Below are 16491 nucleotides of genomic sequence, written 5' to 3'. Positions count from 1 at the left end.
GGGGTCAAAGGAAAAGGCAAAAGGATGATTAATTTAACTAGTTATTACTAAAGTCAATATCTTAATACATTTTGAAAAAATAGAATATATAATAATTTTTTGAGAGCGATTGGAGGAGTAAGATCAAAAGATTAGAGATTAAGTTGCGAAAACTAGAATTCTTTAAAAATATTGAATGAAAAAGAAAAGATCACTGCTACTATTAGTGTGTTGAGTGAGCGTGAGTTTAAGTAATGTAAACACAAATCTAAACATGCATAAAGAAGTGAAGGATTTGTTTAACTTAGTCATTGATAAATTTAATATTTTAAGAAGTAAAAATAATATTACATCTCATTTAAAAGGACAAAAAGCATTGTCAAGAATTTAATATTTTAATATCTATATTTGAAAAGTTGTAAAAATCGCATTTGATTGAAAATTGAATTTAGACCAAAATAATACATCTTTTCAAAAGGAAAAGGGTATTATCAAGAATTTTTGGGGAGAAAATTGAAAAATAGGATAAAAGAAAGGCAAATTCAAAGGGTTAATGCAACGATACAAGGTTCATTTGTTTGTATATGTAGATCATTCTATTTTTATTATGATTTTTAATCTTAAAAATATACTAAACAGGGGAAAATATTTTTCATTTATGTGATACAGTAAATTATGGATGTTTATAAATTTGTTTAGATACATTTCAATTTAGAAAGGCAAAAGGATATTTTATTTTATTTTAAAATTCAGTTCAATATAGATATCTTGTTTGAATGCGATGTATGGAATTTATTAAGATTTGAATAACAATATTTATATAAAAAATAAATTCTATTGAATGAATTGTGCTTTCTAAAATTATTTAAGTAAGAATATAAATTCACGTCAATACCTAATATAAAACAAATCATATTTGCATGTTAATTATGATTATCATGTTTATGTAATATGTGATTTGTGACTGAGCAAGTGTAGAAACAGGCATGATAATGAAGCGATTACAAGAGTTACGTAATATGGAATGGAGTTAGATAAGTATTTATGATATGAAAATAATTCATAACAACTCAAATAATTATACGAACATAAATGCTATCTTGAGTTGCTAACATGACTAAAGAAATCGAAGCATAAATAAATTAAACTAATAAGTTAATAAATAGAAAATAAATAACGAATTTATTAAAATATTTATAAAGCAACTAAGTCTAAACTCCATTGTTTTTATATGTACGGAAATGAAGCTAAGAATATTACATGATTAAGAAATTATTATCATAACAAAAATATCTATTATTAGTTTTCAGTAAAATTAAGTCAACAAACAAAAATGTATTAAGAAAATGTGTTACCGAGTGCAACCATTTCATCTCATGAGTAAATCATAAACAAGAATCCCAGTATCTTAGCTGGTTCTTGCTCCACAGCCCAATTATTGTTAGTCTATTTATAATAGAATTAATTTCCCCAAACAACTATAGGCAAAATAATAGCACAGGAAAACTTATTGAGAAGATTGCAAATTTTCTGTACTGGTGATTTAGACTCACGTACGTGGAAGCTGATTCCACTGTGATAGTTAGCATTCTAATACAATCTAATTTGAAAATTTATGTGGGAATAACCTTGGACCCAGCCACCATTTTACAACATTCATTTGTAGTTATAATAAGAAGAGAAACCAACAAAACAAGTTTCATTGTGATCTTGAATCACATCTTATTATGAGTCTAGATGAAAGAGAGTTGAGTCAGCATGAGGGAACACGTGAGCTATCAGCTGAACACGCGGAAGACTCAGAACAGGTGGTGGAACATTCTAGTCACATGGCTTCTAACGTTATTGCAGGATTGAAGCGAAGAAGTAAAAGGAAACGGTTACAGAATGTGAGATTGAGAGATCTTCAGTGAAGGGTATAAATAGAAAAGATCTAAGTTAGTAAAGGGTTGTTGAATCTTGTTGTTCTTTCTTCTTAGAAGATCTCGCAAGAGATAGTTTCTTTTCTTTTCCTTCCCATTGTTGGCTATGAAGATTCCATAGATTTCTTCTTGTATTGTTGAAATTTCCTTACAAAAAGTAAATAAAACGATTCTTTTATTATTCTACTCGGTTTCTTTCGATACTCAAATCAAGGGGGCCTTATATTGTATTGTTATGAGTTCAGATGAAAGAGAGCTAAGTCAATAGTAGGGAACATGTGAGCTATCAGCTGGACACGCGGAAGACTCAAAACAATTGGTGGAACATTCTGGTCATGTGGCTTCTAACGCAACTGTAGGATTGGAGCGAAGAAGCAAGAGGAAACAGTTACAGAATGTGAGGTTGAGAGATCTTTAGTGAAGGGTATAAATAGAAAAGATCTAAGTCAGTAAGGGGTTATTAAGTCTTGTTGTTCTTTCTTCTTAGAGAATCTCGCAAGAGATAGTTTCTTTTCTTTTCTTTTCCACTATTGACTATAAAGATTCTATAAATTTTTTCTTGTATTGTTGAAATTCCCTTACAAAAAGTAAATAAAACTATTCTTTTGTTATTCTAGTCGGTTTCTTTCTATACTTAGATAGGGGGCTTACACACCTCTACAAGCGACAATGCTCAAACTCTTTTGACAATTAACATACTCTATGGGAGGAGGTTCCCACTTCCCCTTTGCAGGCTTGTATGTGTTGAATTATTTGACCATCTTGTTTCATATACCCGAACAAAAAAATCATAAATTCGGGGAAGTTGAAATGTTTGTGAGAATATATTGATGGCTCCATTTGAAGTTCAAAAACCATCGTTCCTCCATTTCATAGCCACCACAATGTTTATGTGTTCCTTATCCTGAGCAATCTTGAAGATCCATGAAGTTGTATTATTCTGGAAAAAAGTAAATTTGACAAGGCAAGCTCAATCTAAACCCAATTTCTTTGGCATGGTGTTATATACTATTCCAAATCTAGTCACAATTTTTCAGAAATTTGTGTTTCTAAACTTGTATAAATGTCAATTTTCCAACTACACAAAAGCTAGGAGTTATGCTGAGAGTTTCAAGCTGAATAAGGTAGATTATATCTACAATAATTATATTAGTTTTAGAAACGGATCCTCACGTGACAAATTCTAACATGCAGCTATAACCCTGCATTCAACTACTTTTATGTGTATAAAGATTAAGATGTTACATAGTTAAGTAATTAGAAAAAAAATGAGCCAATTAAAAAAAAACAATAAAATAACATCTTGTCTACAATGATTATATTAATAATTATGAGTTTCAGAAATGGATTCTAATGTGACAAATTTTAACATAATTTGGTTCTGCTTAGATCTCATGTCTATCCCTCTTCAAATAAACATGAAATATGCATTACTTAATATGTTAAGACAGATTAACACAATTTTAACATAACATATCATATATAGGAGAGCATTTATTCTTGTGCACTGATCAGCACTATTTGTTGATTAACTATTTTTTATTTTATGTTGACATTTAAAAATGGATAGCAATATGATAGCTAAAGAGTATTTAAAATCACCGCGGTGTTTATCGATTGAAATTGATTTCAGAAATTACTTAGAGTAGTCTTTAAATAAAAAATAACATTTACTTGGTATAAAAATTTCAAAAAGAATAAATTACTTTTTTTAAAATTTAAATAAATGGATTTAAAACTACTTATAAGAAAGTTCATTATATTATTGTCACGATCTAAGCTTTACAATTGAACGTATATCATTAGTATTTTTCAAAAAATTGAGATAAAAACAATAGAAAATTTGAATATTTCATGTATTTATTTAGATTAGCTATTTATAAAAGAATTAGATTAATTACTCCAACAGATTGAATTAAGGATTGACCAAGTGACTTACATGAACCTTAAACCCAAAAGGCTATAGAACTGGTCAAAAGAGCAACAAGCAGGTATGGAAAGGTATTTAAAACTAAAGCCTTATTTGTGACCAAAAAAAAAACCTAAAGCCTAAGTTAGAAGAAGCATCATCTTTCCGATTTTATCTTGGCCACACAAAACACAAGAAGACATCATCAGACCACACATCTCAGATTTACCAACCAAAACTACCCAAAAGGCTATCAGCAAGTCGACAGCACTGGAGAGGCTGCCAACAACAGGAGAAGCTATCAAAATTTGTGTTTTGAATTTCAATTACTAAAGAAGCTCGCAAGTTTGCAAGTCCATTTATGAATTTTTAGTTAATTTTCCTGTTTAAATTCTGTTTAATCATACAAAAGAGTCATTAATTAAGCTACATTTTTATTTGTTTAAACCTAATGCATAAATTATTTTTGATTATTTCATACATGCAATGCATTACTCAACTAAAATAATTTACTGCTACTTGTGAGGCTGCCGCAGAAGAAGTAACATTTTTTTGGGAGAGAATATTTAAGCACAGAAAGCAGAAACGAAAATTATAATTTTTTATCTTTTTCATTTTCCCCACTGCATCAAAATTGAAAAGCATATATAGCCACAATCGTTGTAGTTATCGACTATCATGTCTTCCTGCTTAGCAAGTATGATCTTAATTTTGAGATTTCTTTTTATGTTTTTGGTTCAAAAATTTTAGGCTTCTTAATGGTCCTTCCGGATCTGCCTCTTCTGATTGGGCTCTTCGTCTTCACTCAAGTTAGCAATTGGGCTCACAACAAAATATCATATATATATACAAACATATAACATATAGAATATTATATGATAATGTGTTGATCTTTTTTTCTTTTGTATTTAACTGTTTATCTTATTTTTATCAAATAATAAAATAGAAAAAACCTAAAATGTTCAATTACAATGTTTTTATTTATTTAATTTATATTTTAAAAAGGAGTAAAATCCCTATTAACTTATAATAACTTTCCTTATTTTTGCGATAGAAGTTTATATAGTGAATTATACTAACATTTCTTAAGAAATTGATTCATGTTTTATTTTTCATAAATAAATGACTAATTTTGACTAATATGTCAAAACATTCAATATATGGAGTAACCACATGCTGATTAGGGAGGCTAAGACTAAACTCTGGTCTAAATCCTTGTCTCTTATTTACTATGGCAATCAGACGTCGCCCAGGTGCACATTCATTTTACTGTCGTGGCTAGAAGGAATTTACACAACTTTATAATTCACTTATCTACTTACAAACTACTTCAAGCAAGGAAAGCTTTAAGGTTTTAATTGGATATCCATTTTATAACCAAGAGAATAATATGGGTAGTCAAATTTAGGCTGGATACAAGAACGGCTAGCCAGAGAAACATTAACAATTCACCTTTTTTTTAAATAAATTTTCATATTACTATTTCTAAAGAATACATTATATGAGATTTTTTTAATCATTACAAGTATTAAAAGATATATAAAAAAAATATGTTGTTATCAATTTTCTAAAAACATATAAACATATCAAATGCAATTTAGGCTATTTTTGGCATGTGAATAACTAGGGTGAAGCTTGAAAGGAATAAAAATTTAGGAAAACAGATGTATTTGTTGCCTATTTGGTAGGCTTAGAATGCATCTTGTGCACCGTATTTTATTTTATTTTTATAATTAATGTAAGTTTTTTTTAATAAAAAGAAAAATTATAAGATATATGTACATAATCAAATGAAATAAATAAATGATAAATAGGTAGCTTGAATGTAAGAGAATAAGTCTAAACGCAAAAGAATTTTAAAATAACTAATTTGAGAGTATAAATGGTTAAGGTCTTTTTTTCTTAGTTTCGTATAAATAGTTAAGATTTAAGACAAAGAATGAACTTTTGATACAAATGAAAAAATTTAAAAGTAATCAAGGTAAGGTTTGAGGGGAAAAAAGCCACACACTCAGATCTTATACTATCAAGGGTAGTACTTTATTAATTAATAGACAATCTGAAAATATTACTAAGTTTTTTTTTTACAAACCTTTGGCACTTTTTTTTAAGAATGCAACCCCATCCTTGTAAGCTCTTTTCTAAAAAAAATATATAATTGGAAAAAAAAATGTAAGACAACTTTGAATTGATATGTTTTATGAGCATTAAATGCATGATACAAAATTTCAATTTAACAATTCTGTAAAATATATTGTTCTTTGGTGGGTTGAAACAAAATAAAAACCAATATAGAATGTTAGCAAAATGAATGTGCATAACATCAATTGAAAAAAGAAAAAAAAAAAAAAAGGCATGCAAAGACGAGGACTTTTCCAATCCTCACACAATATTACTGGACCGAAAAAATGTCCACACCATCTTGATCACTTCATCTTAATTATAAGGTGATCTACACAGTTATTTGCTTCACGGCATGTGATTAAGTGTCATTACCCTAGCTTTTTTCCTATTAGATAAAGTTTCTTTAGTCGTTTAAGTATACACACATGATGTTGGGGAGTTACCAATGCTCAACAAATGCACCACCTCCGGTATTGAGTTTTTTTTTTTATTTTTTTGGTCAACTCCGATATATTGAGTCTTATTCACGTAAGACATTCTTGTGCCCCTACCTGGGCCAGCTTCTCTCTTGAGGGCTAGAAGCTGGAATAGAAGATAATTTCTATACCTATCAAAACGCGATAAATTTATTAGCCAGTCCCTTCAACTTGACCAAATAACACCGTTGGAGCCATTCTTAATTGGGGAGAATCCCCATCCTACCAAACTAAATTGTTATCACAATGCTGTCTTCTGACTTTTGGATTTAGAAAATTGGAAAATTTATCCTAGGAAACTAGGATTTTAAATTATCAGTTGTACATTTCAGTGTTTAGTTTTAAAGACTATATTATTTCTCTACCCCTAAAACAATCAAAGAATAGTTATATGGTTTGTTTAGGGTCTACATCATTAGGCCTCACCTAATAGAACTAAACTCAGGACGGTCTCAGTTGCACAAATTTCTTGTATGGTCATAGGACCAATATGAGGGCCAATTTATCACTCAATTTGCACCTTAGGATACTCTCTACATCTGAAAATAGAGAAACCTATATTTGAGTATAATAAATAAAGTTATCTCAAAAGTAGATTATCTATCTCACATAATATCGCTCTCCAGGTAACGTAATCTCTACACCCAATCTGTAGTGTCACTGTTATCACTCTCTCACTCTTCAACTTACAACAGATCAAGTGAGCCCTTGCATTGAGAAGGCTTAACAAGATCATAGTCAATGCACAACTTACTTTTCACTAGACTAGTGTCATATTGGCCGGCTTAAGAATATCTTTTACAATATTAATTTTATGTGAAGACATTATTATTATTATTATTATTATTATTGTACGAATACTTTTAAAAATTAATCTATTACTTTTACAATATAAGAGTACATTTTATATAAAATTTTTAAATGGTGTAAAAATAAATATAGTTTAGATCATTGTAAATTTATCCTTTATAACGGGAATAACTAAAAGGCACCTAGCACTGCATGCAATATATATATAGGAAATCTAACTGCATCCATTCTTAATCTATCTCCCATTTGAATATCCTATTTGTTAAATAATTTGAATTTATAAACACTTTCATTAATTATTCATTGAATATTTTTTATTATATCATATCATCCATTATATTTATTTTCTTATTTTGCTGAGTGTCTTCATCTGATCAGAAGATGTATACCGAATATTTTCCATTTGCTATATAATATAGCCTATCTCAATCATTTTTTTGTTGGTGAATGACCTAAAAACAAGGAATTTGCCGTTGCAGAAAAGCTAGGGGAGATCGAAGAAAATTAAAACAAAAGAAAACTTGGTGGCACAGAACAAAGAATGGAAAAAAATGATAACCACTGTAACGATAGTATATATAGTACTAGCTAGTACCATGTACTATATAATGATGAGAAAACATGAAGAAACTAACACAAGTATCCGACAATCTTCTAGTTGAGTCACACGTCAGTAACCACTAATGAGAGGCTGGGGTAAGATTGTGCGTAAGTACGACACAAATTTGGTTGGTTATCAATCTTATACATTTTCTGAGGCCTTAAACTAAGATAAAGTGCTGTTTCAATTGAAGCAACCACCCCACTCATGCCGTAGCCCGTAGTGGTGAGTGGTGAGTGGTGAGTGGTGACGTGGAATGGTGTTGTACTTTTACCCAATATCATGTCACACTACCAGTAGTTCTTCTACGTTCCAACTTCAAAATGCAGCATGCACTTGCACCATGGATACTATTAAAGTGCGTATGCATCAGCAAAAGGCACGGCTCAATTATGTGCTCCGCCTAATAGTTTCTCTAATGTCCACACTGATTTGCTGTTTGTATTATTTTAATTTGCTTTTATATATAACTTTTTCATTTAGAAAGGAGATTTATGAATAAAGGGTAAAAAAAAGTAACCAATACCACTGACGAGAAATATCAACCGAATTCAAATTTTATAAGTTATTCATCCTATAAGCTTAAATATATTTTTAGATATCTTAAATATTTTTCTTTTGTAATTTCAATCTTTAATTTATTAAATTCGACATTTTTAAAATAATAACGTGACTACTAACTATAAAATAATCATGATTTTAAAAATCAAAAGCACATGTATAATACACGAATAACATCTTGGTTTTCAAGCTAAAATATGAATAAAAATTTACTGACTTGGCGCTAATAATTTAAAGTTTAAACAGTAATTAAAACAGATGGAATATTTTGAAAAATTATACATGATTACAACATGTTAGCTTATATCAAACGCCAAAATTCAGATTTAATTAATCGAAAACAAACATTTTATAAACAAAAATATAATAATTTATTTATTATTAATTTAAATTAGAAAAATTATAAAAATATATTATCTTAAATCCCTGGAGCCCACCTTTCATTTTTAAGCCACTAGGTGGCAGGGTGTCCGTGCAAATGGGCGTCGCTTTATCACTTATCCTTCATCGGGATTCCGTTTTAGTCCATTTCTCATATTAACACACCGCCCATAGCCCCACCTCTTGTTGGATTTCAAATCAATTTTGAAACATAATCTCTAGCCATGGATTACATTTGAAAGATATAAGAATTTATAGACACATCATCTTCGATTCTCCAATAATGTAAGGTAGTGATTGCAAATTCTTTATTATTAATTTTAGTATCAAATCGTAAATTTGTGAATACCGTCATTGTTACTTATGCATAGTTAATTTAACTTTATTTTTTAAAATTAATTCTTTATTTTTGTTACTTTTTTAAGACACATTTTAAAGATTATTATTTTCCCAATGTTAAACCAAACATATTGTAAGTCATCATCATATAGAAAATTTTACAAAAAAAAATCGTATGTATGTATCAATATGTAGGCCCACCGTTGTTCCATTCGATTCCAACATCTTATATGATTATGAAGAAGAAAAAGAAAATAGTTTCTTCATCTGCATTTTTACTGAAAACTAGGCTCTCTGTAACTTCTTCTTTTTCTTATTGTGTGGGTGAAAAAAGTAGAAGCTTTAGATTGCTCTACTTGCGTGCTTCGAGTGATGGTCGTGAAAATGGGCATACAGAGTACCTTGGAAAAAGGTGGTAATTAGCACATTAAATGTAACTAAATCAGGTCTAACACTCTTCAACTTGAAATCCTACTCCACATTCAAACATCTCCGAGAAATTTCATCAAACACCAACCACAAATTCCTAACATCACCACCTTTATAGAAGTAGAGTCGATTCCTTTTCGAGAAATAGCAAAAAGAGGAGTGTGCTTGTGGAAGCAAATGATGGGAACAGAGGAAATGAACCATAGTATAGTAGGAATGAAGAGTTTAGCGAAAGGTAGGATAAGAAGCGAGTCAGTTAAAGAAGGAGAGGAGAGAGAGAGGGGTTGATGTTGATGAGGTTGGTGACGTGAAGGGGTGTGAGAGAAGGGAGAATGCATCAGCGAGTGGGGTTGCGAGACTAAACTTTGAGATGTTTGGTTTCAGAATTGTTGATGGCTTCTGCACAGAGAAGGTCCTGGTCTTTGAAGGGATAAGGTAACCGAGGGGAACGAGGGTGAGTAGAGAAGAAGCGGAAGAGAGCAAACGCTGACCTACCTTCATTTTTAACACTCAAATTCATCTTCAGCATAGCAATACGTAGATCACACAAATAAGAAGGATTTTTTATAAATATTAATTTTTACGTAATAAAATATAACAAATAATACAATGTGTAATGATAAATTAAATTTTTGTTATCTAATTCATCACTTAAAAAACTATAGTTAACGTTAAGGATTAAAAATTTATCACAAATACTATTTTTATAGAAATAAAAGCGCAATTAAACTTTTAGTGTACATATCGAAAAGTAATAAAAGATTCTTAAGTTATCAAAATATCGTCTCACAAGAATTGTTTTTCAATTACTAAGAATTTTCTAATTTAATTGTTTGAGCTTCAAATATATAAGATTAATCAAAACAAGAATTTATAAAATTAATTATAAAACTAAGAATAAGGAATACAATGCATGTCTTGGTTAAACTTACCAGAGAAGAACCTAGGGCGCATGGGATTTCTCATTCAATTCTTTATGTTATTTTTCTATTTAACTCTAAATTTAATTTCCTTGTGATTACCAATCATTCATACAAATACTATTAATACCCAATGGTCATGCAATATTAATATTCTTTTTTTTAAATTAACATCTCTAATGGTCATGCAAGACATCAATTAAAGAAAGCTTAAGGAGCCTATGAACTTGTTAATTTAATAACGATTAGAAGAGAAAGATTGGTTTGGTCTACCTAATCCTTTGTCTCGTTTTACCCTATAGATCTATTAATTAATTGAAGTACAGTCGCCTGACGATAAAAGTTAATCACATAGCGAAAATCAAATTCAGATTCAAACATCAAAATTTCATAAATTCATAAACAATAGTTCTCATAGCTCTAGTTATGGACTTAGTTACTCATACTAAAGAAAAGAACTAAAACAATCATGAACAAAGTCATAAAGAAAAGAAATAGAAAACTAGAGTGTGAGATGTGTTCCGGGTCTTCAAGTACGATCGCTCGAAACTCCAAGTCCCGTTAAGAGTGTGCTAAAGATCCCGTGCAAGAAAGACGAGATGAGATTTATCCCAGAGCCAAAGACTAGATAAAAAGGGTATGTCAAGATGTCTTCAATGGTGCATCAGGTCTCCTTTAATAGGGTTTGAAAATCCTAAAAACTCTTCATTATTAAGCTTTCCGCAGATGAGCACGGTCGTGTAAGGCCTTAAGCACGACCATGCATAGGCTCGAAGCACCCCGTGCTTGTTTAAAGGGGCTGGGCGTGCTGATTGCTACGAAACTCTAATTTTCTATCAATTTGAGCCCAAAATACACTCAAAATATACTTGCGGCCTCTTTATACAAAATTACACAATTAATATATGAATTAGTGTAAAACTAAAATAAAATAAAGATCAAATATGAATATATGGGCTGTAAAAGAATGCCTAAATACAGACTTATCAATATATATATATATATATATATATATATATATATATATAAATAACAGTGATAGAATGTATTAAGATTTTTAATGCATACTCAATGTAGTTTTAATTTAAAAAAATACTCATTCATTATTTAATGGGTTAATTTAGGCTACTTGTCAATAAAAACCCAAATTTTACTAGCACCTTTTTTAAAATAAATCTCAAGCTTATGAGTTATGAGGCACGTATATTTTTTCCCCATTACCTTTTTTATGGCAGTTGTTCCCTTGTAGTTGTTGATAATTATGTGTTAATGAGCATTGTTGTTCATTACTTTCTTCATTCTTTTTTATGTTTTAGAAAAAAATATTTGTCATTTTAAAATTTTAAAAATTTATTTATTATATTTTTACTATACCCTTACCTCTTACAAAGTTATTAATTATTTTATAAATTTATAATAAAATGAATAATTAGTAATTATAAAACATAAAATTTAATGAGATCAAATATTTTTTTCATAACTTACTTGCAGATTAATCTATAAAATATATTTTATTTTAAATATTGAAAGTTAATGAGTGAGATTGATTAATAAATAAAAAAATTAATTACAGAAAAAAGGTAGAATTGAAAATTAGATAATAAATTTTATACAAACTAAAATAATAATTAATTTTTTAACTGTGTAAAATAATTTCAAGTGACAGATTAGAAAAACAGAGGAGTTATTTATGAAACAAAAATCAAGTGAACATTGAAGGGCTTTATTCATACGATAAATAACATTAAAAAGAAATATAAAATTAATCAAAAGCTAAAGGAATTTGTTTTTGTTAAAAGAAGGCAAATAATTGTTCGAAAACAATAATTCTGAAGCACGGCATTGTTAATTTTTCTAATAATGAATAGAATGATAGGAACTTGGGAAGTAAGTCTTACAAAAAAATATAAAAAAGAAAAATGTGGTGAGGGAAGGGCTACAAGAAAACGACTATGATATTTATATATATTGGCAGTTGGCTAACCAAAATATGATATAAAACAAATGTCGTTTTGTGGTTGTGAAGAGGCACATGCAATGATGCAATGGCCACAGCCTCGCAGGGACCTCATTACAGAACACTCATAGCTTCACGCACCGTGTAAGTTGCTCGTTTCGCTTTCATTGTTTTTTTCAGAACAAATTCTAACTTCTAAGCATTTTAATAATAATATCCTAACTCCATAAACAACACACACAACACTACCTTAACCTCTCCAATTTCACACTTGTTTCATTTCTCTCACACATACACAACACAACTGTTATCCTTTGAGAATTATCACCAAGCACAACAGTTCTCAGGCCTCAATTATCAAAAAATTCCTTTTTTTGACCGTAGATGTCCCCTCTATACGTGTGGGGCAGTGTCTGCGTTACAATTACGAGGTGGTTTCTTTTGGGTTAGGTTAGTTCGCCTTTGACCCTTGAAACAATGGTTCATGTCTCTGCTGTTTAAGTTCTGCAGGGATTATTGAATTGAATTCCTAGCATATAGTATATATTCTTATTTGATCGATGCAACATGAGTATGGGATTACAAGCTCCAGATATCATATAGTATGAATAAATTTTCAAAAGAATTTATTCGTGGACTGCAAGTTTAGCTTAGCTGGAATATTTTATCTATCTGAATTCTGATTGATTGGTCAGTTTTGTTCCACTGTGTAGGTCTATTTTGAGAGACACAAATACATGGAGCTTTGAAGAGCTGTGGCGTAGGTGCATACAACAACTCTGGCCAACTCTTTAGCCATATCTTCACCAACAGTAGAAGGTGTTGATCCTTGCTTCTCTGGCTTGCGGTTTTGTTTGGACAGCCTCTTTTCTCTTGTTCTGCTCCTTCCCATCGATTATGGCTAACTTCTGAGTTCACTCTTGTCCAATGTGATTTTCCCTACTCTCAAACAATCTCTTTTATTGATATACTATCACTTAGTCAAGATGTGAGTGCCTATAGGATTGTGTATACAACTAGTGCAAAGGTTGAAAGCGCGAAGAAGATTGAATAAAAAGGATTCACAAGAACAAGATTTATCTTCTGCCATGGCCATGTGTAGGTGTTTCTCTATTTTGGTTGGAAGGAAGGAGAAAAACAAGGTAAAAAATATGTGCGGATCCTGTGTCTTGTTTTGTTTTTCTGAGGCTGGTGTGAACCATATGATTAACCTGATTTGGTCTCTTCTTGCTTGCTTCTTCAGGGTACTGAACGATCTTCAACAGTGGGCCTTAAAACTCGACTTGATCAACCACAGCATCCAAAGGTTTCATCAGATAGTCGTGATTTGAACCCAGGCACCCTTGATATTAAAGTGCCCTGTGGTGTACAGAAGAATTCAAGGTTCAATGCGAGGGTTATGAGTCATGAGAGTCCTGTGAAGGCTGAAGTAGAGGAAGCTTATGAAGGGGAAGATGAGCATGAAGAGTCACCCTCCATCAAGAGGGAGCTCTCTGACCTTGATCTCCAAGCCCACGAAGCTGCTGCAAGCAAAGGAGGATATGATCCAACAGATAAAGAGATAAAATACCCCACTTTATATGAAAACAAGGCCAACATTCAATTGGAAGAGAAAGACAACAAACACAGCAAAGAATGTGTTGATATAATCCAAAGTGGACATGTCAGTGATCCTGGTATTGGCAAGGCTGATTTTTGGGCTTCTCCAAAGCTCAAGCGATCATGCTCTAACCTGGAAAGAAGGGATTTACTCAGGAAGACTTCTCATTACTTTCCATCTTCCAAGTCACAGTCCTTTGAGGATTTGCAGGAATTATCTGCATATCAGATGGTTAACCTAGAAAGCCCCAGGTCTGTGATGACTCACTTCAGTGCTGATAGAGTGATGCTGAGAAGGTATTCATCAAGTCAAGTTCTCCCTTCTGGTAGTAAAAGATTGTGGTGGAAGTTGTTCCTCTGGAGCCACAGGAATATACATAGATCTCGGTTAAGCAAATCAACACAAATATATCCTGCAATTGCTGCTGTAAATAGTCAATGCGGGTACTCTTCAGACACCCTTGAACCAAAACAAGGCAAGGCATTGAAACATGTGGAATCACCCTCACCTGGGTCATCTTTTGGGGAATACTTTCACAAAAGCTGTGATGACAAAAACACAGATAAGAGCAGATTTCAGAAAGAAAATTTTGGTTTTTGGCCACAAAACCAATGGGTAGCTTTCTCAACGGAATCATCCTTTAGCAGAGTGGATGAGTGGGTGAAAGATCTCGAAATTCTGCAGCCACCGCCCGAGGATGATTTTGGTGATGACAATGTTGGAAGCATTGCCTTCCCACCTTCTCCTGTTGCTAATAGATCAATGACTAGAAGCACAGCTCAATTAGTTCGACACCCTGATGCCAATCTTTCAAAGGACATATTGAATGCCAATAGTGTGGTGCAGTCTCTGAACCCAGCCTCAACTGCAGCTCATATATCGGGTATTGGTGTAAAAGCCATCCCTGCTCTTCAACACTTCAACAGTCTCCGCTCTGTGAATTTGTCAAGCAATCTCATAGGTATAATTTTGTTTGAGAGAAGAAAGTTAACCTTAATATAAATTCACTTCATTGATTGGCTAACTAAATTGATTAACGATTGGTTGTTCTCTTTATTGATTTGATAGTTTACATCACACCTGGTTTGCTCCCAAAGGGTATTCATACACTGAATTTGTCAAGAAACAAAATCAGCACCATTGAGGGCCTTAGAGAATTAACCCGCTTGCGTGTACTTGACTTGAGTTATAATCGCATTTCAAGAATTGGACAAGGTTAGTCTCTATACTGGCAGATGCTAAATGGAGGTTTTTACTTCTCAAATTTCTAATCCTTTGTGAAGTATTTTCTACAATGCAATTAACCACTGTGTTTTAATCAGGGTTATCAAATTGTACCTTAATCAAAGAGCTATATCTTGCGGGAAACAAGATAAGTGATGTGGAGGGGCTACACAGGTTATTGAAGCTAGCAGTTCTGGACTTAAGCTTCAACAAGATCACAACAACAAAAGCGTTAGGCCAGCTAGTGGCCAACTACAACTCACTTCAGGCCCTGAATCTTCTTGGAAATGCAATTCAAAGCAACATCAGTGATGACCAGCTACGCAAAGCAGCTTGTGGTCTGCTTCCAAAGCTTGTGTACCTGAACAAGCAATCCATCAAGCCTCAAAGAGCACGAGAAATACTCACTGATAGTGTTGCTAAGGCTGCACTTGGGAACAGTGGGCGGAGCTCCTTCAAAAGAGCACCGAAAAAAGGTGGCCAAGGAGGGTCAAGTTCCTCCAGTGTACATAGAAGCAGTGCTAGTGTTGCCCAGAAAAGTAGTAACAGGTCAAGGAGCCGAACTAAACATCATTAGTTGCCTGTAAAAGGACCAATTCATTATCAGTCTTCATGGTTAAGACTTGTGAGAAAGGAGGAGGATTTTTCAAATTTACTTTTACACAATGTTTGCTTCAACCTATAACCCACCCTGTGTGGGATCAAAAGGCTTGGTTATGATTATTGTTGTTGTGTTTGCTACAATCTGTTGTCATGGATGTTTGATTTATACCATAAAGGAGACTACTCTAGTCATTGACAGTCTCTTGGTTTAAGACTTGATGTAATGCAGTCTTCATAATCTCCAATTTTAATGTGTGGAACTTGATGTCATCATCTGGCTTTCGCAAATGTTAAAACAATTTTGGTTGTGCAAAACGACGATTGGCCACTGTTGTTACTATCATTATCATCCAAATATTGTGTGAATAATGAATACCATGGCATCGTCAAATTGTACATGTAAACGTGAATGGTGAATAAAAGTACAGGTTACGGAAATTTTCCACCAAAATACTCTGCACCATCAAATTAACACGAAATCGGATTTAATTTCTCGAAACTCATAGTATCTTCTTTTTTCAAAAAAACACTGTTTGCCCTTCAAAAAGATCTTATTTTAATGGCACCATTAAAACTTGAAAGTGAATTTTCGTGGTTGATGATAAACGTAATGCAATGCTTCTCTAGTGGCCAAAATCTTCAAACTCGGTACGAAA

General features: G+C 32.0%; 1 protein-coding gene across 6 annotated transcripts; it reads left to right on the top strand.

The window, feature by feature from the left end:
* The first annotated feature begins 12445 nt into the window (after nt 1-12445).
* Nucleotides 12446-16347, top strand: LOC113862944. Of its 6 annotated transcripts, none has more exons than XM_027496306.1 (6): nt 12446-12552; nt 13122-13337; nt 13411-13550; nt 13652-14969; nt 15077-15223; nt 15331-16328. In XM_027496306.1, the coding sequence occupies exons 3-6, from the start codon at nt 13497-13499 to the stop codon at nt 15807-15809; spliced, it is 1998 nt and encodes a 665-aa protein (XP_027352107.1). In that variant the 5' UTR covers nt 12446-12552; nt 13122-13337; nt 13411-13496; the 3' UTR covers nt 15810-16328. The 6 variants fall into 6 exon arrangements, with proteins under 6 accessions (XP_027352107.1, XP_027352074.1, XP_027352099.1 ...); XM_027496290.1 differs by adding an exon at nt 12793-12858 and having other exon boundaries at nt 12522-12552; nt 13122-13550; nt 15331-16347; XM_027496273.1 differs by having other exon boundaries at nt 13122-13556.
* The last annotated feature ends 144 nt before the right edge of the window (nt 16348-16491 follow it).

The sequence above is a fragment of the Abrus precatorius genome, unplaced genomic scaffold (assembly GCF_003935025.1).
Source record: "Abrus precatorius isolate BTA unplaced genomic scaffold, Abrus_2018 Scaffold10, whole genome shotgun sequence".
Classification (NCBI taxonomy): Eukaryota; Viridiplantae; Streptophyta; class Magnoliopsida; order Fabales; family Fabaceae; genus Abrus; species Abrus precatorius.
Note: the sequence above shows the minus strand (reverse complement) of the source record. Positions and strands in the feature narration are given on the sequence as shown.